Below are 24,805 nucleotides of genomic sequence, written 5' to 3'. Positions count from 1 at the left end.
TGGCGCGGTCTGTACAGATGTAGTGCGGGTGTAGTAAGATGGCGCGGTCTGTACAGATGTAGTGCGGGTGTAGTAAGATGGCGCGGTCTGTACAGATGTAGTAGTGCGGGTGTAGTAAGATGGCGCGTTCTGTACAGATGTAGTAGTGCGGGTGTAGTAAGATGGCGCGGTCTGTACAGATGTAGTGTGGGTGAAGTAAGATGGCGCGGTCTGTACAGATGTAGTAGTGCGGGTGTAGTAAGATGGCGCGTTGTGTACAGATGTAGTAGTGCGGGTGTAGTAAGATGGCGCGGTCTGTACAGATGTAGTGCGGGTGTAGTAAGATGGCGCGGTCTGTACAGATGTAGTAGTGCGGGTGTAGTAAGATGGCGCGTTGTGTACAGATGTAGTGCGGGTGTAGTAAGATGGCGCGGTCTGTACAGATGTAGTGCGGGTGTAGTAAGATGGCGCGGTCTGTACAGATGTAGTAGTGCGGGTGTAGTAAGATGGCGCGGTCTGTACAGATGTAGTAGTGCGGGTGTAGTAAGATGGCGCGGTCTGTACAGGTGTAGTGCGGGTGTAGTAAGATGGCGCGGTCTGTACAGATGTAGTAGTGCGGGTGTAGTAAGATGGCGCGGTCTGTACAGATGTAGTAGTGCGGGTGTAGTAAGATGGCGCGGTCTGTACAGATGTAGTAGTGCGGGTGTAGTAAGATGGCGCGGTCTGTACAGATGTAGTAGTGCGGGTGTAGTAAGATGGCGCGGTCTGTACAGATGTAGTAGTGCGGGTGTAGTAAGATGGCGCGGTCTGTACAGATGTAGTGCGGGTGTAGTAAGATGGCGCGGTCTGTACAGATGTAGTAGTGCGGGTGTAGTAAGATGGCGCGGTCTGTACAGATGTAGTAGTGCGGGTGTAGTAAGATGGCGCGGTCTGTAGAGATGTAGTAGTGCGGGTGTAGTAAGATGGCGCCTGCCGTGATGACGTAGCACGTAGAGCGTGTGACGCAGCAGGACTCAGCCGCAGTGATCGGAGCCTCCGCCATGTACCGGACTCCTGGACGCCGCGCTCTGTCCCCGGACTCTCCGGTCCTGTACCGGGACAGCCCCCGCTCTCCGGAGGAGCGCTCCTGGTCCCGAGGCCACTCCCCGGCCCGGAAGCCGCGCTCTCCCAGCAGGCGCAGCCGCTCACCTGACAGAAGAGGCCGCTCCCGGCTCCGCTCCCGCTCCAGACCTCGGGGAAACTCGCGCTCCAAGTCCTGGAGCCGTGCAGGCCGCTCCCGCTCCAGGCCCCGCCGCTCCCCGCCCTCCCCGCACCGGCGCCGCTCCCCGCCCTCCCCGCAACGGCGCCGGTCCCCGGATGATGAGTACCGCCGTGAGGTGAGAGCCCGCCCCCGCGGACAAACCACGCCCCCGCGGACAAACCACGCCCCTCGTGCCCTGCGGTCTGGGGGCTCTGCGGTCCTACACTCGGGGGTCCGGCTCTGCGGTCTGGGATCTCTGCGGTCCTACACTCGGGGGTCCGGCTCTGCGGTCTGGGGGCTCTGCACTCCTACACTCGGGGTCCGGCCCTGCGGTCTGGGGGCTCTGCGGTCCTACACTCGGGGGTCCGGCCCTGCGGTTTGGGGGTCTCTGCGGTCCTACACTCGGGGTCCGGCCCTGCGGTCTGGGGGCTCTGCGGTCCTACACTCGGGGTCCGGCACTGCGGTCTGGGGGCTCTGCGGTCCTACACTCGGGGTCCGGCTCTGCGGTCCTACACTCGGGGTCCGGCCCTGCGGTCTGGGGGCTCTGCGGTCCTACACTCGGGGTCCGGCCCTGCGGTCTGGGGGTCTCTGCAGTCCTACACTCGGGGTCCGGCCCTGCGGTCTGGGGTCTCTGCAGTCCTACACTCGGGGTCCGGCCCTGCGGTCTGGGGGTCTCTGCGGTCCTACACTCGGGGTCCGGCCCTGCGGTTTGGGGGCTCTGCGGTCCTACACTCGGGGGTCCGGCCCTGCGGTCTGGGGGCTCTGCGGTCCTACACTCGGGGTCCGGCCCTGCGGTCTGGGGGCTCTGGGGGCTCTGCGGTCCTACACTCGGGGTCCGGCCCTGTGGTCTGGGATCTCTGCGGTCCTACACTCGGGGGTCCGGCCCTGCTGTCTGGGGTCTCTGCGGTTCTACACTCGGGGGTCCGGCTCTGCGGTCTGGGGGTCTGCGGTCCTACACTCGGGGTCCGGCCCTGTGGTCTGGGATCTCTGCGGTCCTACACTCGGGGTCCGGCCCTGTGGTCTGGGGGCTCTGCCGTTCTACACTCGGGGGTCCGGCCCTGCGGTCTGGGGGCTCTGCGGTTCTACACTCGGGGTCCGGCCCTGCGGTCTGGGGGCTCTGCGGACCTACACTCGGGGGTCCGGCCCTGCGGTCTGGGGGTCTGCGGTCCTACACTCGGGGGTCCGGCCCTGCGGTCTGGGGACTCTGCGGTCCTACACTCGGGGTCCGGCCCTGCGGTCTGGGGGCTCTGCGGTCCTACACTCGGGGGTCCGGCCCTGCGGTCTGGGGGCTCTGCGGTCCTACACTCGGGGGTCCGGTCCTGCGGTCTGGGGGTTCTGCGGTCCTACACTCGGGGTCCGGCCCTGTGGTCTGGGGGCTCTGCGGTCGTACACTCGGGGGTCCGGCTCTGCGGTCTGGGGGCTCTGCGGTCCTACACTCGGGGTCCGGCCCTGCGGTCTGGGGGCTCTGAGGTCCTACACTCGGGGTCCGGCCCTGTGGTCTGGGGGCTCTGCGGTCCTACACTCGGGGTCCGGCCCTGCGGTCTGGGGGCTCTGCGGTCCTACACTCGGGGGTCCGGCCCTGCGGTCTGGGGGCTCTGCGGTTCTACACTCGGGGGTCCGGCCCTGCGGTCTGGGGGCTCTGCGGTTCTACACTTGGGGGTCCGGCCCTGCTGTCTGGGGGCTCTGCGGTTCTACACTCGGGGTCCGGCCCTGGGGGCTCTGCGGTCCTTCACTCGGGGGTCCGGCCCTGCGGTCTGGGGGCTGTGCGGTCCTACACTCGGTCTCCGTCCCTGCGGTCTGGGGTCTCTGCGGTCCTACACTCGGGGGTCCGGCCCTGTGGTCTGGGATCTCTGCGGTCCTACACTCGGGGGTCCGGCCCTGCGGTCTGGGGGCTCTGCGGTCCTACACTCGGGGGTCCGGCCCTGCGGTCTGGGGGCTCTGCGGTCCTACACTCGGGGGTCCGGCCCTGCGGTCTGGGGGCTCTGCGGTCCTACACTCGGGGGTCCGGCCCTGCAGTCTGGGGGTTCTGCGGTCCTACACTCGGGGTCCGGCCCTGGGGGCTCTGCGGTCCTTCACTCGGGGGTCCGGCCCTGCGGTCTGGGGGCTGTGCGGTCCTACACTCGGTCTCCGGCCCTGCGTTCTGGGGGCTCTGCGGTCCTACACTCGGGGGTCCGGCCCTGTGGTCTGGGGGCTCTGCGGTCCTACACTCGGGGTCCGGCTCTGCGGTCCTACACTCGGGGTCCGGCTCTGCGGTCTGGGGGCTCTGCGGTCCTACACTCGGGGGTCCGGCCCTGCGGTCTGGGGGCTCTGCGGTTCTACACTCGGGGGTCCGGCCCTGCGGTCTGGGGGCTCTGCGGTTCTACACTTGGGGGTCCGGCCCTGCTGTCTGGGGGCTCTGCGGTTCTACACTCGGGGTCCGGCCCTGCGGTCTGGGGGCTCTGCGGTTCTACACTCGGGGTCCGGCCCTGCGGTCTGGGGGCTCTGCGGTCCTACACTCGGGGGTCCGGCCCTGCGGTCTGGGGGCTCTGCGGTCCTACACTCGGGGGTCCGGCCCTGCGGTCTGGGGACTCTGCGGTCCTACACTCGGGGTCCGGCCCTGTGGTCTGGGATCTCTGCGGTCCTACACTCGGGGTCCGGCCCTGCGGTCTGGGGGCTCTGCGGTCCTACACTCGGGGGTCCGGCCCTGCGGTCTGGGGGCTCTGCGGTCCTACACTCGGGGGTCCGGCCTTGCGGTCTGGGGTCTCTGCGGTCCTGCACTCGGGGTCCGGCCCTGCGGTCTGGGGGCTCTGCGGTCCTACACTCGGGGTCCGGCCCTGCGGTCTGGGGGCTCTGCGGTCCTACACTCGGGGGTCCGGCCCTGCGGTCTGGGGGCTCTGCGGTCCTACACTCGGGGTCTGGCCCTGGGGGCTCTGCGGTCCTACACTCGGGGTCTGGCCCTGCGGTCTGGGGTCTCTGCGGTCCTACACTCGGGGTCCGGCCCTGCGGTCTGGGGGCTCTGCGGTCCTACACTCGGGGTCTGGCCCTGGGGGCTCTGCGGTCCTACACTCGGGGTCTGGCCCTGCGGTCTGGGGTCTCTGCGGTCCTACACTCGGGGCTCCGGCCCTGCGGTCTGGGGGCTCTGCGGTCCTACACTCGGGGGTCCGGCCCTGTGGTCTGGGGGCTTTGCGGTCCTACACTCGGGGGTCCGGCTCTGCGGTCTGGGGGCTCTGCGGTCCTACACTCGGGGCTCCGTCCCTGCGGTCTGGGGGCTCTGCGGTCCTACACTCGGGGTCCGGCCCTGCTGTCTGGGGGCTCTGCGGTCCTACACTCGGGGTCCGGCCCTGTGGTCTGGGGGCTCTGCGGTCCTACACTCGGGGCTCCGGCCCTGCGGTCTGGGGGCTCTGCGGTCCTACACTCGGGGGTCCGGCCCTGTGGTCTGGGGGCTCTGCGGTCCTACACTCGGGGGTCCGGCTCTGCGGTCTGTGGGCTCTGCGGTCCTACACTCGGGGCTCCGGCCCTGCGGTCTGGGGGCTCTGCGGTCCTACACTTGGGGTCCGGCCCTGCGGTCTGGGGGCTCTGCGGTCCTACACTCGGGGTCCGGCCCTGTGGTCTGGGGGCTCTGCGGTCCTACACTCGGGGCTCCGGCCCTGCGGTCTGGGGGCTCTGCGGTCCTACACTCGGGGTCCGGCCCTGCGGTCTGGGGGCTCTGCGGTCCTACACTCGGGGGTCCGGCTCTGCGGTCTGTGGGCTCTGCGGTCCTACACTCGGGGCTCCGGCCCTGCGGTCTGGGGGCTCTGCGGTCCTACACTTGGGGTCCGGCCCTGCGGTCTGGGGGGCTCTGCTGTCCTACACTTGGGGGGAGGGGGGTCACGCTAATGTAAAAATGCCATATTGTGAGTTTAGTTCTAGAAGGTACCATGGTACAGACACGCTGGAGATTCGAGCCCCCTTTCTCCCACACTGCATTCGCTGGTACAAACACCCGGCCCTATGGCAGACACACTCTGTGCAGCCTGATACCAAGGTGTCGCAGCCCCCACTGAGCAGTTGTGTGGCTTTCATCTGCAGCAGACAAGTCTCCCTACTGTACTCATTCCCTCCTCCCACCTGGTACTGGTTGAAACTGGTATAGGAACCATGCACTTCTATTGTTCTTTCAAGGGTATATACGGGCGTCGATCCGGGCTAGGGATATAAGAATTATATATTCCGGATGTCCATCAAGAGATCTATAATCCCCTGACATCGCTAGAGCCTAAATGCAACGAGTGCAAAGTGTAAGTTTCCCCAGAAGCGGTGCAAGTAATCACTCCGTGTTTACACTTCAAAGAATCCCCCAGATGAGAGGGAACATTCTGATCATCGGGTCTTTCGTATACGAGATTCATAGTGAGTTAGGCATGAAAATAGTTTTCATAATTCTGAGAAAAGATGAGTGCATTTCATAACTCAGCCCACTCAGTGATATCACGACCAGAGGGCATATCTTAACCCTCGTGAGTTGTGAATGAGTCTTGGCCCGGGAAGCGAGCTAACAGCAGCACTGCAAGCTGTTCTCATGCACCTTGATGTGCCTCCTGAGCACACGGCCGCCATGATGATTTAATGACATAACGACCTGTAAGTGTTCTATTCAATTTTAATCCTTTTTTTATTTGTAATTCTATTGTACACATGATTTGTCTTTATAATATCTTTTTATACTTTGTAAACACTGCCTACCTTTTTTGTAGTAAAATTTACAATTTACTAGCTTGTCTGTCTCTCCTTGTTGAATAACGAACTGTCGCATCCTCTGAGGTGAATTACGCTACTGATTTTAGTTTGCTCCGGACCCGTTAACAAGGGAATCAGAGGTGGTGGCAGCGACTTTGTCCTGTGCAGTTGGGCGTCTGTGCAGCGACGGCAGTGTTGATAATTATTGTTCCCGCCTGAGTGGGAGCAGTTATATCGCCCTCGCTGCAGCGTGCCCAATAGCTAGAATATAGCAGTCATTCTTTCTGGCGACTAATTACCCTAGGTGCAGTACCCTGACCGACCTGAGGGTAAGGGGGGCGCCAGAGAGCTGCAAGTTCCAAACCGGAAGTGGGATATAGATAAATCCCCTTCAGACGGAACCAGGGGTACCCAAACCACTCCGGTTCGTTACAAATTGGTGTCAGCGGTGGGGGTGATAAAGGAATCTTCCCCGTGAACCATGACAGATTGGTGGGATCCCTGACATATCTGGTGGGATCTGTAAAGGGGATCCAGCTCTGCACTTCTACACTTGTTGGGGGGGTTCTGGCTCTGCACTCGTACACTTGGAGGGTGGGTGATCCGACTCTGCACTTGTACACTTGTTGAGGGGAGATGGGAGGATCCAACTCTGCACTCGTACACTTGTTTGGGGAGAGGGGGGATCTGGCTCTGCACTCGTACCTTGTTGGGGGTGAGGGGGGATCCGGCTCTGCACTCGTACACTTGTTGGGGGGAGAAAGGTGATCCGGCTCTGCACTCATACACTTGTTTGGGGGGGGGGGTGTCACGGTTTATGGGTGAGGAGACCCTTATCTTCCCCACCACTCACCAGTTTGTCATGAACCGGGGTTGTTTGGTTGCCCCTGGTCCTTTCCGAAGGGGATTTATCTATATCCCACTTCCCAGTTCCAGTTTGGTACTTGCAGCTCTCTGGCGCCCCCTTACTCTCAGGTCAGACACCTAGGATAATTAGTCGCCAGAAAGGCTGCCTTACTTTGTACTGGCAAAGGGGCACACTGCAGTGAGGGTGATATAACTACTCCCCCTCAGGCGGGAACAATAATTAACGCCGCCGGTCGCTACAAAGCTTCCTAACCGCACAGGACAAATTCCACTGCCACCAGCGCAGATTACTTAATTATTAACGGGTCTGGAGCCAACCCAGATTAGTAGCGTAATTCACTTCAGAGGACGTGACAGTTCGTTATAGAGCAAGGAGAGACAAAGCTAGTAATTTTATATTTTACTCCAAAAAAGGTAGGCAGTGTTTACAGAAGTATAAAGAGATATTATAAAGAAGACAAGTATCGTATGTACAATACAATTACAAATAAAATGGGATTAAAGTTGAAAGAACATTTACATTTCGTTCAGATCATTTCATCTTATGGCGGACCGTGTGCTGTGGGTGAAGGGCGAGCATATATCCTGATGCATCACCCCTGTATAGCAGCTAGATCCTAGACAAGACATGGGAAGAGTGCTGCTTCACTCACTTATTTCCCAGCCTAAAACCAAGGCACTCCCCCCTGTGGTGACCTTATTTAGAGGCTGAATCCTCCCCTTTTCTTACTTATGGCAACTGTTTTTATACATATCTTGCTGTATGAATCTCATATACGAAAGACACAATGATCAGGATGTGCTAAACGTCGGGGGGATTCTTTTCACGGCATAGTTACATGACCCGCTTCCGGAGAAACTCGCTCCTAGCGATTTCAGGGGGTTATAGAGCTCTCGATGGACATCCGGAATATATAATCCTTATATCTCTAGTCCTGATCAGTGCCAATATACATATACCTTAAACGAACAATAGAATTCTATGCTTTCTGTACCAGTTTTAGCTGGTATTAGGTGGGAGGGGAGATTGAGGATTGTAGGGAGACCTGCTTTGGCAGCTCAAAGCCACAAAAATTCTTGAGAGAGGGGGTGAAATGAGAGGTTTACGATTCCAGTTTTCTGCTGGCAGGCAGAGGAAACTGCAGCTGAGATCTCTGTATGTGTAATTGAAGTAATCAGAACTTCTTCCTATTTCCTGACGGGGGTGATCCGGCTCTGCACTCGTGCACTTGTTGGGGGATGAGGGGTGATCTGGCTCTGCACTCGTACACTTGTTGAGGGGGGATCTGGCTCTGCACTCGTACACTTGTTGGGGGGGTGAGGGGGGATCCGGCTCTGCACTCGTGCACTCATTGGGGGGAGAGTGGGCATCCGGCTCTGCACTCGTACACTTGTTGGGGGGACAGGGGGGATCCGGCTCTGCACTCGTACACTTGTTGGGGGGGGTGAGGGTGGATCCGGCTCTGCACTCGTGCACTCATTGGGGGGGTAGAGTGGGCATCCGGCTCTGCACTCGTACACTTATGGAGGGAGATGGGGGGGATCCAGCTCTGCACTCGTACACTTATGAAGGGAGAGGGGGGATCCGGCTCTGCACTCGTACACTTATGGAAGGAGATGGGGGATCCGGCTCTGCACTCGTACACTTGTTGGGGGGAGAGGGGGGATCCGGCTCTGCACTCGTACACTTGTTGGGGGGAGAGGGGGGATCCGGCTCTGCACTCGTACACGTATGGAGGGAGATGGGGGATCCGGCTCTGCTCCCGTACACTTGTTGGGGGGGTCTGGCTCTGCCGTCTCTTCCTTTTCTCTCCTGGAGATTACTTTGCTTTTTCCTCCTCTTTGTTTTCAGCGTCGTCGCTCCCCCGGTCGCCGTTCCCCCAGTTTTCGCTCCAATCCGGCCAGGGATCCCCGAACTTCTGGGCACCGGACTCGGGCCAGCCCACCGCAGCAGGACAGGTAGGTGTGAGACCCTTGGGTGTGTGAGGCGCGGACCATGTGGCTGTGCGGTCAGAGGTGGCCAATCACAGCAGGGGGGACATTGTACCGTTGCGGTGTCACATCCTCTCGCTGTTGTTCCGGGGTCTGCTGGTTACAATGTTGTTTGTTCTTGGGCAAACCCTTTTAACCATTTCTGTGGCGCGGCCAGTTTGCGTTTCCATGCTTTCCCTCCTGTTGTTTCTGCCCTCGTATACGTATCAGGCTCGTGTTCTCGGGAGAAGTTGCGCTCCAGTGACACCGCTCATCTTACCGCACTGGAAAATACCAAGTGCTATTCTCACCGACTTATTTGTACGTCACATGGTGTGGCCAAATTACCTCACAACACAGTTCTCATTGGTACAGTTATGGCACATTGTGACACCGTTCTCCTCGTCTGTACGGTTACGGCACATTGTGACACTGTTCTCCTCGTCTGTACGGTTACGGCACATTGTGACACCGTTCTCCTCGTCTGTACGGTTACGGCACATTGTGACACTGTTCTCCTTACTAGATTTGTCTCTCTTTGCTCTATAACGTACTGTCACGTCCTCTGAAGTGAATTACGCTAGTAATCTGGGTTGGCTCCGGACCCGTTAAAAATTAATCTGAGCTGGTGGCAGCAGAATTTGTCCTGTGCAATTAGGAGGCTTTGTAGCGACCGGCGGCGTTGATAATTATTGTTCCCGCCTGAGTGAGAGTAGTTATGTCACCCTCGCTGCAGTGTGCCCATTAGCCAGAACAAAGTGAAGCAGCCTTTCTGGCGTCTAATTATCCTAGGTGCAGTACCCTGTCTGACCTGAGGTTAAGGGGGCGCCAGAGAGCTGCAAGTTCCAAACCGGAACTCGCAAGTTGGATATAGATAAATCCCCTTCAGAAAGGACCGGGGCAACCACCAACCCCGGTTCTTGACTAATTGGTGTGAGTGGTGGAGATGATAAAGGTATCCTCCCCATGAACCGTGACAGTACGGTTATGGCACGTTGTGACACCATTCTCGTCTGTACGGTTACGACACATTGTGACACTGTTCTCATCTATACAGTTATGGCCCATTGTGACACCATTCTCCTTGTCTGTACGGCTGCAGCACATTGTGACACCGTTCTCCTAGTCTGTACGGTTACGTCACATTGTGACACCGTTGTCGTCTGTATGGTTGCGGTACATTGTGACACCGTTCTCATCTGTACGGTTGCGGCACATTGTGACACCATTCTCCTAGTCTGTACGGATACGTCACATTGTGACACCGTTCTCCTCGTCTGTACGGTTGCGGCACATTGTGACACCGTTCTCCTCGTCTGTACGGTTGCGGCACATTGTGACACCGTTCTCGTCTGTACGGTTGCGGCACATTGTGACACCGTTCTCGTCTGTACGGTTGCGGCACATTGTGACACCGTTCTCCTCGTCTGTACGGTTGCGGCACATTGTGACACCGTTCTCGTCTGTACGGTTGCGGCACATTGTGACACCGTTCTCCTAGTCTGTACGGTTACGTCACATTGTGACACCGTTCTCCTCGTCTGTATGGTTGAGGCACATTGTGACACCGTTCTCGTCTGTACGATTGTGGCACATTGTGACACCGTTCTCCTTGTCTGTACGGTTACGGCACGTTGTGACTCCGTTCTCCTTGTCTGTACTGTTACGGCGAATTGTGACACCATTCTCATTTGTGCGGTTGCGGCACATTGTGACACCGTTCTCCCTCTGTTGACGTTGTCGGAGTCGGGACATGCGCATCCCGTCATATCCGGCGCAATTTTGTTGAAGACATTGCCAATTCTCATATTTGGTGTTTTCAGTAAAATGGCGCTGGACATTGCGGCATGCGCATGCGTCGACACTGGCGCCATTTTATTGAAGTAATGTACTACAACAGTGACTGGCAACCTTTGAGAGATGGACTGCCCAAACTGCAGCCTAAAATCTTCTTGTGTATCGTAAATGCCAGCACGGGGGCAGCAGGCGGTGGACAGGAGCAGGGACACCAGACTGCAGATAAAAAGGAATATCCCCCCTCATTCTGGTATATGCCCCCTGTGGAGATACAGGGGGTCAGAAGCGGGTGCACCCGTCCGCTGGCTCAAGACCGCATGGACCAGGGATCGTCCTACCGCACGCCCGTTCTTCTTTTACCGTGGGCATAACGCTACTCAGACAACACATGGTGAGGGTAACAGTGTGGTAATTTATTGTACCACAAAACTGGCTGATAATACATAGAACAGTCCCAGCACAGTACCCAGGACGGTGCACGTTAGAGACTCACCCTTCCACTGACTCATTGGGATAATGGCAGATGTTACTTCAGAGCTCCCAGGGTCGCTACCCCACCTGTGGTACACACACAGAGAGGAGGTAACGACAAGCATAGGAAGATGACAGTCCATTTAGGTACAAGGCCAGGTGACTGGAGGGTCACAACCCGGCTTCTCCACAAACTTCTCTATTGGGCTCAGGCGAACAGTGAGTCTAAATCCTGACTATCCCAAACGTGTCCATGGATTCGCGATGTTTGTCCGGTCGGGAACAGTGTCCCCTAAGCCGACATCCTGAATAATGGCAAATGTGTCCCTCATGATGGATCCACGATGTCTTGGCTGCTGTCCTGTAGAGTGTCTCTGTGCAGCTCTACGGTATAATACTGCACAGCATCGGTCACTACTAAGTATTATACCCCAGAGCTGCGCTTTATGCACATGCTCAGTAGTGACCAGGACTGTGCAGTATTCTATCCCAGAGCTGCCCTTTATGCACATGCTCAGTAGTGACCAGCGCTGTGCAGTATATCATGCTCAGTAGGGACCAAGGCTGTTCAGTATTATACCCCAGAGCTGCACTTTATGCACATGCTCTGTAATCACCAGGGCTTTGCAGTATTTTATCCCAGAGCTGCACTTTATGCACATGCTCAGTAGTGACTGGTGCTGTGGAGTTGGAGTCAGGGAAATTGAGGAGTCGGAGTTTCGGCTTACTGACTCCACAGCCCTGACAGCCACTATTACATCTTATGTCCAGCTCATTGTATAACATTGGGTGAACTGTCGTCATTATGGGGTTAAATTGATGTACAGCCGCCATTGTTAAAGGGGCTGTGTATGGGGAGGTGAGCTGCTCCGATGAGGTGACGGCTGCTGATGTTGCTGCGTCCTGTCAGGTATGTGTGGAGGGGATGTGATCACAGCCGCTCGCCTCTGATAGGTACCAGACCTCTGTGATACATGATGGGTACCAGACCTCCCCGTAACCTAGAACTGCTCAGGCCTCCCAACATTCACTGCTTCGGGTGCTGCAGGTTTTTGTTCTTTCCATGTTCCTGCAGCACATCATCATATTTACACATACTGTTATATCAGCGATTAATGAGCAGCTTGCTGACTGTTTCCACCCAGTGGCAGGAGATCGCACACTGTAAAATGAAGGTTGCCCAGAAATTCCCCTGATGGGGGAGCTGCAGGCAATTCCCCTGAGTTCAGAGCTGCAGGCAATGGCTGGTAGCTGGGAACAGTAGCTGGTATTCCCTGGTGCGCCACAGTGAGAGCTTCCCGCCTGCAGACATGGTGTGCTTGTTGTTCCAGGTACGGTGATGTGAAGCTATTGGGCAATGATTCCTCCTTACGTAGCTGCTCTGGGGACTTGCACGTTTCATCTCTGCCCATGCCCAAGAAGTCCATCCTGAAGAAACGTCCAGATGTGGAGCCCTCCAGCTCTGACAAGTCTCCCCAGGTACGGGTACCACTACTTCTGTGTCCTCCCAAGGGCCTGGTTGAGGGTGGGGGCTCTGAGGATCAATGGTAGCCATTTATAATACTGACCATGTTCCCTCTGGCCTCATAATGTGAAGTCTGCGCACACTTTTTTGTTTTCTGGCCTGAGGTTGTGGGGCCCCTTACTACATACTCTCCATAACGTCTTTGTCCTCTGGGGTTAGGATGTATGGCTCCATTCTACGGCTCTTCACTCACTTCTCCGAGGTCCTCGGGGATGAGGTAGTGGGGTCCTGTACTGTTCACTCTGCTAATTTGATATTTCCATATTTTTCCAGGCTGACATGCTCTTGAGCAGTAAAGATGGCAGAAGTGTCAGCTCTGTGGGGGCAGGGAAGAGCACAGAGAAGAGTAACCTGACCACAGAAAGCCCCCTATCTATGGTGGTAAAGATGGATCCCCTCACACCCAGCACCTCCAACTCTTCTGCTTTAGCAGCTGCAGTACAGAGACCGGAAGCTCCTCTTCCACAAGGCAGTAACCTGCTTACGGTAGCGCCAGCAAACTGGACACTAAGCAGCAACGCAGATTTTGTGGTGCAACGAAATGTCACAAGTAAAGCCCCTCCATGCGATCCAAAGGACAGCTCCAAAGTGACCACACACTCATCCAATACAGGAAACCTTTCTACCAAGAGCTCCCCTAAATCTCAGACTGCTCCATTCAGGGGTGAGAACGACTTCCCTAAGAAGGCGGCGGCTGATGTGGCAGGCAGCTTCTTGTTGCCTCATGACCAGGATTGCAAACAGTCTTCTCTCCTAAGTAAAACTTCAGATATCAGGCAGTGCAGATCCACCGAAATTGATGATGAGGAGCGCTTCCTTTATGGAGACGAGGAGGAGAAGATGGCAGAGCAGACAAAAGCTCAATCTGACCAAACAGTCTCCACTCCGCCAGTCAAGAGCTCCGAGAACAAACAAGAGTTTGAGAAGATCCACGACCTGCTGAAGACCATTGGCCTGGATATTGGTGTTGCTGAAATCGGGAATCTTGCCAGAACGCAAGAACGACTTCATGGGAAGAAAGTGGCACCTAAGATAACGCAGCCTACAGCTGAGCAGCCACAGAGCGGTCCCATGGTCAACTCTGCTGAGCTCAAGGCTAAAGTGTCTGAACCCAAAGAACCTGAACCCAAAGAACCTGAACCCCAAGTCAAAGCAGAAAGGAAAGAAGAACCTTCAATGAAGACTGAGCCAGTTGTAAAACCAGTCCCTAAAGAGCCACCACCCCCAGTGACGCTGCCGAGCCCGGCCCCCATTCCTATAGAGAAGCCTCAACTTATTTTGAAGAATCCATTACCCAAAGAGACAATTGCAGCACCGAAAGTAGAGGTCCCTGTTCAACTGCCCATCCCCTGCTCTGTGTCCGAACCCACGCTTTCTCCAATAAGTCCCTCACAAATCCCGGTCTACCCTCCATACCCACATTCCCCAATGGTCCCTGGATATAGCATGCCACCTAGCTACAATCCCTATACTCCCTATGTGTCGTATCCCACATCCATGTGGACTATGTACTCGCCAGTGCCCCCCCAACCACCACCAGTACACATTCCACCACCACTGCTGCCTCCTATAAGTGTCCCTGTCAGTGCACCCGCCCCAGTGTACAACCCCCGCAGCAACCTGCGCGTCATTGAAACCACTGAAGATCTTACTGATGCTAAAGCCGCTGTCAAAACAGACGCCAAACCCACAACTTCATTAGCTACACTGCTCGCAGAACGGCAAGCCGACCGCAAAAATAAGGAAGCTGAGAAAATTAAAGTAAGTCAGCTCGCATCCCTGGGGCGTGCAGCCGCGTAAGGACTGCAGTGTTCATCCTTCACCTTGCATTTTCTTAGCTCTTGGGGTCGTAGCTCCTGTCATCCAGCAGAGTTTTGTGAGAAACCTTCAGCGTGTGCAGTCTTTTCATTTAATATCCCATAGTGGTGTAGGCACCTCAGTGCGACTTTCCTCTTATAGAGACCCAGAAATGGATGAATGGAAGCTCATGGACCAACATAAAGTGGGTAAATGCCCATCAGATCTGTTTTCACTGTGCTGTACGATAGCAGGTTGTGCCTAGTAGACGTGACCACTGTGCAGTGTATGATAGCAAGCGGGTCAGTGCCGAAAAGACATGTGACCTCTTCTGTACGATAGCGAACAGGTCAATTCCGAGCAGACATATGACCCCTAGGCTGTTCTATAGAGAGCGGGTCAGTGCCTAACGGATCTGTGAGCCCTGTGCCATGTACGATAGCGAGCGGGTCAGTGCCAAGCAGACCTGTGACCAATGTGCAATGTATGGTAACGAGCAGGTCAGAGCCGAGCAGACCTGTGACCACTGTGCAGTGTACGATAGTGAGCGGGTCAGTGCCGAGCAGACCTGTGACCAATGTGCAGTGTATGATAGTGAGCGGGTCAGTGCCGAGCAGACCTGTGACCACTGTGCAGTGTACGATAGTGAGCGGGTCAGTGACTAACAGATCTGTGACCATGGTGTGATGTAAGATGGTGAGCGGGTCAGTGCCGAGCAGACATCTGACCATGGTGTAGTGTACAATAGTGAGTGGGTCAGTGACTAACAGATCTGTGACCATGATGCGATGTATGATAGCGAGCAGGTCAGTGCCGAACAGACCTGTGACCACGGTGTGATGTACGATAGTGAGTGTTCTCAATTATTGACCTGTATGAATACGCTATTGAACAAGCCAAGAGCTAATAGTTGGCAGAGTGAATCACATCGCCCCCTGTATGAAGGATGTGCTACTGAAAACATAATGCTATTGGGGACAACCATTGAACAATCTTTCTGTCGCCATACGTTATCGGCCAATGTGAACAGGTGCCTAAGCGGAGCCCTCATTAAAATGTATATGGTCGATCAGCTCTTGTTCTGGGCAAACATCTACAGTGGAAATGGACCAGTAGAGCTTATAATAAGGTGTTGTTACTGATCAGTCAGGCAGTGCGTGTGCTGTTCCAGGTAAGTGTGATCAGGGAGTTCCCATGTTTTGGGGGGCGGCTGTATTGCAGTGTGCAGATGCTGCTTACAACCCTAAGAAAAAGAGCCTTTCATTTATTGAAGGTCTTGGAGGAGCTGGGCTCTGTGAGGAAGGAGCACAAGGCCAAGAGCGAGAGCTTAAAGACCATCAGCACCAAGGTGGAGCAGCTGCGCATCCAGCAGGGTGAGTTATATGGAACTGCGAACAGGCTTAATCGAAGGCTGCAGATGACCCCTTCTCATTGTTACAGGTAGACTCCTACGGAAGAAGCGACGGAAGAAGGACGGGCACAAGGATGCACTGCTGGAAGAACTGAATAATGTATTGGAGACTGCCCAAAAGCAGATAAACTCCCTCTCTGAGGAGACCAACACAGCAAAACAGAAGCAACTGCAGCTCACTAAGGTGGCGGAGATCCTGGGTGTCAGCCCCACGGATCTGGCTGATAAGAGCGACCTTAAGAAAGAGCAGGGAAGCTCAGGTTGTCCTGCGCTGACCAAGGTGAGCACCAGGTCTACTCTGCAGCTGCATACAAGTATCAGTCTGTTAACCTGTCATGAATTGTAAAATCTGATCCACATTATCAAGGGCTTATTGACTCCATTGCTGTTGTGAACGATGTTACCTGAGCTGTGCTCCACTCATTTGTCTGCTCCATACACCTGTCATTTTTATTCTTAGACCTTTCTTGTTTCTTATTCAGGACACTGATAATGAATCGAGAACCAGTAGTGTCTCCTCAAAGTCGGCAAGTGATCTGACGTCTAGGAGCAACCCAGTGTCTGATGCTAATGCCAAGAGCAGCTCTGCATGTGGAGCTGACACAAAGATATTGGGGGCCACCCAGCAGTCCAATGTCACTGAGAAGTCAGAAGTCCAGTGTAAAGGCAGACCACCCAAGCCGAGCCCTGAGCAGTCCCCAGAGCCCAACTCGCCTCGCATTTCAAAATCAAGAGACAAGTCACAGTCAAAAAGCCCACGACCCACGACACCATCATCCAACACACCCGCAAATGCTGAGAATCCTCTGCTTTTTGAGATATCTGAAATCTTTGAATATCATGATCCTGGCTCACATTGGTGTGAGGACTGTAATGAAATCTGCATGACGCTGCTCGAATTCCTACTACACCTCCACGATGAGAAGCACAAGCAGGTGAGAGACCGAGCTGTGGTTTGTACCATGAGTGGGTGATGGCTGCATCTGTTGTCACTGGCTATGGCAGGATTTGGTGACCTGTTGAAGCCATAGATTCGCTCTAGATGTTGTTCGGCTTTCATAGATTTCTGTTATATTTTTCATATTGTACAGAGTTTAAAAGAGGTGAGGCGACCATGGATGAAAAAGAAACCTCAAGAACCGAGCTCTACAAAGAAACCGAGAGTAAATGTTCCCCTGAAAGGTAAAGATGTTTCCTTCACATTGACTGTGCGGTGAATGGGGCTTGTACAATTCCTTATGCTATTGGTGTCGCACGTTGCAGGTGCAGAATTCCTGGTCCCTGTTAATGGCCACTACTGTGAACTATGTGAGGAGACGTTCCCGGATCACACTGCTGCCCAGGATCATTTGAGAACATATGCCCACAATGATAAGTACAAGGTTTGTCTCATGTCAATCTTAAAACCAGTATCTGTTCTGGTAATTCTTCTTACAGGATCGGTTTTGGATGTCTGGTGAGGAGTGTTCTTAGACAATCTTTATGCTTATAATCTTAGAATCTCTGGACATTCATTGATTGATATTCCTTTACAGAAATACATTGAGGTGCACATCAATTATGAAGTGGTACGTCGGCAGAAGAAGAAGGCGAGCTTGACTGCTGCTCAAGAAATGGAACAGAGAATGGCAGAGCAGAAACGTAAGATTGCAGAGCAAGCCTGTAGCAAATCTAAGAAGCCAAAGAAGGAAGAAGAAAAAGTCAAATCCAAACATCACACAACTGCCTCTCCACCATCCTCCGATCAGAGGTGGAATAAGACACCAGAAAAGGATCCTGCAAAGAACACCACGTTTGGGAAGTTTGTATGGAAAACAGCAGAAAACAATACCCAGGCTGTTGTCAACTCTGCAAAAGTGGAAGCTGCACCTATCAAACCGAAGGAAGAGGAGCCTAAAACTCTCAGTTTAAAGCAAAATGCTTTTGTCATAAAATGTCTGGGTAAACCTAGTACCCTGCCTGGAAATGCCTCTACTCCTTCCCATTCGACTGCCTCCACAACCATCACCTCTACTACTTCCATGACCTCAACATCTGCGTCACATCCATCTACTTCCACAACACAACCAAAAGTTCGACCCAACCTGCCAGGTCTACTGAATGTCCATTTACCGACCCCTCATGTAACAATGAGTAAACCTGCACCACTAAATACTTTCCTGTCTATAAAGTCCTCAAATGCAACATCAAAATCTATCCCAATAGTGACAAACAAACCCACAGGTGTCTTCCCTGAGAACTTGGTCGCCAAAGCTTTTAGAGGAGAAATGGTTATATTTAAAGAGAGTGCACAGCCAGAATCCAAGGATAAAACTCCAAAAATGGAGCCTAAGAAGACAGATGGACAAAGCATGAAACCTGTAGAGGTGACAAAAGGACAAGACATGTTCAATGTCCTTGTTAATAAAAATGAGACTGTAGAAAGGCAAGAGGTAAAGAAAGAAAAGGAAAGTTCAGTCCCTAAGTTACCTTCAAGTTGGATTTCTCAGAAATCCAATCCTGTCCCCGCAACCACTTCACATGCCAACATCTTTGGTCCCATAAAACTAGCAGCGAGCACAGGACCTGAAAAGGTTCAGCACACCCCAAACACCAAGTCTCCTGTTACAAATCTGGCTCCATCTCCAGTTAGCACAACATCTGCTAATTCATCCTTACACTATTCAACCAGTGGTTTATTGAACAATGCGAAAATAGGAAACACCATCAATCCCACTACCCCACAGACTGAAAAAGCTGGACCTACTCTACAAGAGGAAAATACAGTCCAAAAACCTGAAGAATCAACTTCTAGCAAATCAGAAAAGCAGACGCCCCAAGAGGTTAAGGCCTCCAAGTTTTTAATGAACCCTGTAACGAGTCGACAGAAGTATTTACCTGCACAAAAAAATAAAGCCAAGGACACAAATCTCCAAAACTTTGAAGAAACAAAACCCTTGTCTACAGTGGTTATCAACAGGGATGATGCAAACAAACCAGTGTCTACTCCTCTGCTATCCTTACAGAAGGCACAACCAACATTCAACACTACTACCAAACTCAATCAAAAATTTAAGAAAGCTCCATTGTCCCTGCCCAGTTCTTTGTTTGGTTATGTACAAGATGCTGGATGTAAAGACATCAAAATCGCATCAATTGATTACCAGAAGCCCAATCATGGCCAAGTCCAAACAGAGACTCTTTTGATTCCACCTTTTGGAAATGTTACATCCAGTTTGGGTACTAAACACAGCCCTGCCAACCCCAGCGCATTGCAGCAAGAACTTGACTTGTATTATAAGATGATAGCATCTGAGGATGATCCTGAAGACTTAACCACGTCTGAAGACCAAGACTCGGAAGTTGTCCCTCAACCCACAAATGTAACTAGAACTCTTCTCCAGGCAAAGTTAGAAAGTCCACCTGAGAAGAAAGTCATATTAGGAAGGGCACATGCTCTTGTGAAAACACCAATCAGACCAATTGTATCAGAAGTTTATGGTGAAGATGTTGATGACTACGACATGGCGTGTGAAGTTCCTGATGCTGTTTCGAGTTCTGTTTCCCAGACATCTGGCTGGAACCTCATGCACTCCAATTATGCATCAAGTAGCAGCCAGCAGCCATTTAGTTTGGCATCTCTAAAAGTTTCAATGAACAAAGACCTATACAAAGACACACATTTGACCACCTTTGCTACATCGGAAAACTCCATGGAAGATATGTCTGTATATGTTACTTGTGATTCTGATTAATTCCTCATAAATAGAAGATGCACTGAGCATGAGACCTAATCTAAGTTAACTTTATCTGTAAAAGTAGTAAAGGTTTTGGGTCGGGATAGCACCTCTTCCTTTGGAGCCTAATTTTGTTCATTGTAAAGTTCTCTGAGGGTCAGTAGTGAGGAGTCGTGTACAGTGAGCAGTATATCTCTTTTCTGACTCGTCAGTTACTTGAATTGTTCACATCTATTGGGAGCCTGATACCAGTCCTCAGTGGCTCTGCAGATGTCCTTCTGGATGTAATGTGATCATTTCATGTCTGATACTCAGAAGATATGGTGACACAGAATTGACTTTGCTCGTTAAGCATACTTGGCCTCTGATATGAATCCCCGTCTTGGCTTTACTTTTGTAAACTTTTTCTGTTGTATTTTTACGTTGACATTCCAGTTTTTCACATGTGAGGTTTGCATCCAGCGTGGGCGACAGCACAATGTTGTATTGATGTAATTACATCTGTTCTTTTGTTGCTTGTTTAATTCTGTAATGATTTTAATCTTGATGCTTCTTGCAATCAACTTCCATCAAGGTCTTCCCCAAGGACTGCGAAGGTTGAGCCTGGAGAAACGCATCTGGGTAAGAGATGTTTGTACTTATTGATCCTGCTTTTGGGTTTTTGCCCGCTGTTATTTTTTTTTCTGTTTATTATATAATATATGAAGACGACCTAAAGAATAAGGTTGCAGAAATGTCCCAGGAGGTGTATTCCAGGTCTCTGATGCAGATTCTGAACAGTTCAATAAAAGTCTGTACCTCCATTCATGTTAGTATTTTTTCTTGTGATTTATATGTACCTTGCAGGATGTTTGACTTCTTATGGTTACTTCTCTCTAAGGTCCAGTGTGTCAGGCATTTTCATGCTGTAGACAACTGGCCATCATGTCTGGAGATTTTCTACATACCAGTAGACAGGGTTGCTATATGTTGCCCTCTTTTTTTTTTTCTTAATCATGTACTTTTTTTTATTAAAACATGAAACGCCAATAACAGTCCAATACAATTTCCAGACAAATACCGTACGTTAGATACATAACCTGATAATACATTTTCATTTTACTAAACAACACCCTTGCCCCCAAACCAACCCCCCTCTCCCTCCCCCCAATCTCTTGCCTATTATCCAATACAACCATCTAACAACATCACCTCTTGAGAAAAGATAACAAGCTTTACAAAAACACCTGTACATGAGTCCCCCAGAATCCACTAAACAGCACCCATTCTACTTTGCAGTAACACAGCAGATGCTACACCTGGGTAATCCTTCCATCCACCCCACACATTTTCAAATTTTGTATTCTGACCTCTTACTGTATATGTTTCCATAAGAACAATAAAATTTATCTTGTTGATAAATTCCTTTTCTCCTGGCGGTTTTTCATCCTGCCAATGCATTGCAATAAGCTTTCTCACAGCATACAACAATCTTGCGATAGTCAGCCTTCCACATTAATCCGTAGCAATATCATCCATACAGCCCAAAAAGCAAGTCAGCGTGTTACGCACCACAAATACTCCAGTCACCTCCTGGATCAAATTGAGCACCTTCACCCAAAAGGGTTTGAGGCGAGCACACGACCACATCATATGTAGCAGATCAGTGCCTTCCTCACCACACCTGGGACACTTTGAGTCACCTCTGCCCTGCCTTCCTCATCAATGCCGGGGTCCTATACACCAGGTATAACTGTGACACCCTTTTAGCCTCACTCAGGGAAGCCCTGGGGATACATTGAAGTATGGACTCCCACTGGGACTCTGACAAGGGGCCCACATTCACCGCCCATTTCTCCTTAATCCTTAACGGATGCTTCGATAAAAAGGTATCCATCAGACCCCTGTACATCAAGGTAATAAACCCCCTCGTACTTCTCCGAGGCCCAATAAAATTCAACACGCTATCTGACTGCAGATTCACGCGCGACACCTCGTTTTGACAGTTTTGGGCATGTCTCAACTGGAGGTACTGAAAGAATGACTTCTGGTTTAAAGGAAACTCAGTTCTAAGTGTCTCGAATGTTTTAAGGATAACATCCCCATCAAGCAACTGAGACACAAACCAAATGCCAATGCGCCTCCACTGACCGAACCCCCGCAATCTCTTAAGCTCTGCCAACCTAGGTTCAAACCAAATTGGTGTATATCTCGTAAATTCCATTACTCCCCTCTATTGCTTAATTTTCTGACATACTTTCCCCATCATAGCTATTGTTGGGAATTTTGGGGGGTTAATTCTGAATCTACCTGCTTCAAGACTGGCCAACAATGGGCCCTTCCCTACCGCATGTTCAATGATTATTCCCGCTGAAGAGCTTTGTTCTGGCTCTCCCCAACCTACCATGTGCTGGCATTGAGAATCTATATAGTAGATCCATGGATTGGGGACCGCTGGACAACCCTCATCCTTCACCCTTAGCATATGTTCCAATTTAATGTGCGCCCGTCCACCCTTCCAAATTAGGTCCCTAAATAGAGTATTGATCCTATAAAATGTACTCCGAGGCAGCCACACTGGAGCATTATTCAATATGTAGAGGAGCTGAGGCATAAGTATCGTTTTGATCAAATTGGCTCTGCCTGCGACCGACAGAAATAGCCTCTTCCAAGCCCCAATCTTTTGCTGGAACCTCCCAAGCAAAGGAGTCAGATTGAGCCGTACATAGTCCTCTATTTTGTCCGAAACCACAATGCCCAGATATTTAAACTCATGTACTACTCTTAAGGGACCCCCGGGTCAAGAATCAGAGGAGCCGCAGCGTCCACGGGCAAAAACTCAGACTTCTCCCAATTAATAGATAATCCGGATAGAGCCCCAAATTTAGATATACTGTTTATAGCGGCCCCCAGAGACTCCTGTGCATCTTCAGGGCTATTTTTCCCTCATAGTTTCCATACCGAAACCCCTTTACGTCCCTGTCCCTCCATATTGCCGCCGCCAGGGGCTGTATAGCAATTGCAAACAGCAGAGGAGACAAGGGGCACCCCTGCCGCGTTCCCCTATATAAAGGGAAATCCCCCGACAAGACTCCATTTACCCGTATCCTGGCTCTTGGAGACGCATACATCAGCTGCACCAACCGTATGAACCTCTCACCAAAAACCCATAGCCTTCATGACTGTCCACAAATACTGCCACTCCACACTATCAAATGCCTTAGCGGCGTCTAAAGACACCACAACCCTCCGGCCCATATTATCCGCCTTTACCTGCATATTGAGAAAGTCGTCGAAGATTACACGCTGTGGAACTATTGGGCATAAATCCGGACTGGTCCTGGTGTATTAAGGTCATTATCACCTTGTTAAGACTGTTATCCAACATCTTGGCCAAGATTTTGATTTCTATCGTTAATAATGAGATTGGGCGATAAGAAGCTGGATCCCTCGGATCTTTACCCTGTTTTGGCAGAACAACAACTATTGCCTCCCGCATGGACCTCGGCAGCTCCCCCTCCACCAGACCAGCCTCAAACACCTCCAATAAGGCAGGAAGCAGTATCTCTTTATATTTTTTTTATACACCTCCCCCGGGGATCCCATCTACCCCTGGGGCTTTTATCATTGGGCACAGAGACCAATGCGGCGTCAAGCGCCTCCAAATTAAATGGCTCCTCGAGGAGTCCCCTATCGGCCACTGAGAGTCTGGGAAGCCGTACCTCTGTCAAGAAATCATCCACCTCCGTCGTTGGCTGTACCCGTGATTTATAAAGATCTGAGTAATACTCCATCATCACCTCCAAAATTGCTTTGCAACCAGTGTGCTCCATCCCTTCCCTTCAAAGCGACTGTAACGGGGTCTGCTGTGCTGGAGTACCTCTTTCAGCACCCCCCGTGTTTCAGGAGGTCCATTCTGCTTTTGCTGGATTCTGAATGAAGGACGCTGGCATGAGAGCATATAAAAGCTGACTGCTTCTCCACGTATTTCCAGTCTAAGAACACACTTTATTTACAACACACAGAATATATAACAAATACACAGGGCCGGCCAATAGGAAAACAGCAGGCCAGACATACATTACAATAGCCGCAGGGGGCCGGAGCCTGCTGATATTTACTGTGGGAATTACAAAGGTGGGGGAGGTCAGAAAGAGAATATCTTGTCCAGGGGCGCAGCCTGTGAACTGATGCATTTCACATGGAAACTATTATACATACATATACTGCATAACATTCTTGGTGCTGGGGGGTTCTGTAGCACGGCTCCCCTTTTCAGCGACGCGATCGGCATACACAGTCTGATCCTTAACGGATCGGTTTAGGGATGACCGAAGTTTATGGGGTTGGCACAAGTTCCGTTTGCCGGCTTAGTCCATCGGCATTACTGTTTTGTTTGTCGGGTCTGTAGTGGATGGTGAAGTCCAGAGGTTGTAGGGCTAAACTCCACCGCAGTAATCTGGTGTTGTCTCCAGAGACCCGACTAAGCCAGACTAGGGGATTATGGTCCGTCAGGAGGCAAAACTGTCGTCCATACAAATATGGTTGTAACTTTTTGAGTGCCCATACTATTGCCAGGCACTCCTCGATGGCCGCATAGCTCACTTCACGGGGCAGCAGTTTCTGACTCAGGTAAGCTACCGGGTGTTCTTGGCCGTCCGGCCCGACTTGGCTTAGTACTGCCCCCAATCCAAACATAGAAGCGTCTGTGTAAACCAGGAAACGTTTAGTTGGATCGGGTGCGGCCAATACAGGGGTATTGGTGAGGGCGTCCTTTAGCTGGCGGAAGGCTTCATCACACTCTGGGGTCCAGGTTACGTGGCGGGGTTGGTTCTTACGGGTCAGATCAGTGAGGGGCTTGGCTACGCTGCTGTTATTGGGAACGAATTTCCTGTAATACCCCGCTGTCCCCACAAACGCCATGACCTGGGTTTTAGTGCGTGGGGTGGGCCATTTGGCTATGGCCTCAATCTTGGCTGGTTCTGGTCTCTGTTTCCCACTTCCCACCCAATACCCTAAATACTGAACCTCAGCTTTGCCCACGTGACACTTGTTTGGGTTCAGGGTGATTCCGGCCTTGTGGATCCTGTCTAATACTGTCTCTAGGTGATTTGGATGCTCTTCCCATGTCGCGCTGTAGATGGTGATGTCATCCAGGTAGGCACATGCATAGTCCTGGAGACCATCCAGAAGCCGGTCAGCCAGCCTCTGGAAGGTCGCCGGGGCATTCTTCATCCTGAATGGCATAACTCGAAACTGGAATAAGCCAAACGGGGTGACAAATGCCGACTTGGGAATAGCATCAGGACTAAGGGGAATCTGCCAGTAGCCTTTGCATAGATCGATGGTGGTCAAAT

The 24,805-nt window shown here is 52.3% G+C and overlaps 2 protein-coding genes across 2 annotated transcripts in view; one reads left to right on the top strand and one right to left on the bottom strand.

Annotated features, from left to right (window-relative positions):
* LRRC73 (leucine rich repeat containing 73) overlaps positions 1–1,277 on the bottom strand; it is a 129,575-nt gene extending 128,298 nt beyond the window's left edge. Inside the window, exon 1 of the mRNA XM_069768227.1 lies at positions 1,168–1,277. The gene's annotated coding sequence lies outside the window, so the exon portion shown is untranslated. The remainder of the gene's footprint in view (positions 1–1,167) is intronic.
* Positions 990–19,531, top strand: LOC138681029 (zinc finger protein 318-like). Its single transcript, XM_069768226.1, has 10 exons — positions 990–1,355; positions 8,634–8,740; positions 12,352–12,499; positions 12,819–14,306; positions 15,616–15,715; positions 15,783–16,033; positions 16,236–16,688; positions 16,845–16,935; positions 17,017–17,135; positions 17,289–19,531. The coding sequence occupies exons 1-10, from the start codon at positions 1,020–1,022 to the stop codon at positions 19,485–19,487; spliced, it is 5,292 nt and encodes a 1,763-aa protein (XP_069624327.1). The 5' UTR covers positions 990–1,019; the 3' UTR covers positions 19,488–19,531.
* The last annotated feature ends 5,274 nt before the right edge of the window (positions 19,532–24,805 follow it).

The sequence above is a fragment of the Ranitomeya imitator genome, chromosome 5 (assembly GCF_032444005.1).
Source record: "Ranitomeya imitator isolate aRanImi1 chromosome 5, aRanImi1.pri, whole genome shotgun sequence".
NCBI lineage: Eukaryota > Metazoa > Chordata > Amphibia > Anura > Dendrobatidae > Ranitomeya > Ranitomeya imitator.
The sequence above is the reverse complement of the archived record's forward strand: the minus strand, read 5'-3'. Positions and strand labels throughout refer to the sequence as shown.

Bases quoted from the DNA above. Each gene is read 5' to 3' on its own strand.
- LOC138681029 (XM_069768226.1), top strand. From the start codon at position 1,020: ATGTACCGGACTCCTGGACGCCGCGCTCTGTCCCCGGACTCTCCGGTC. The intron at 8,741-12,351 runs GTAGGTGTGAGA...TTGTTGTTCCAG, and splicing joins AGCCCACCGCAGCAGGACAG to GTACGGTGATGTGAAGCTAT. The intron at 16,689-16,844 runs GTGAGAGACCGA...CATATTGTACAG, and splicing joins ACGATGAGAAGCACAAGCAG to AGTTTAAAAGAGGTGAGGCG.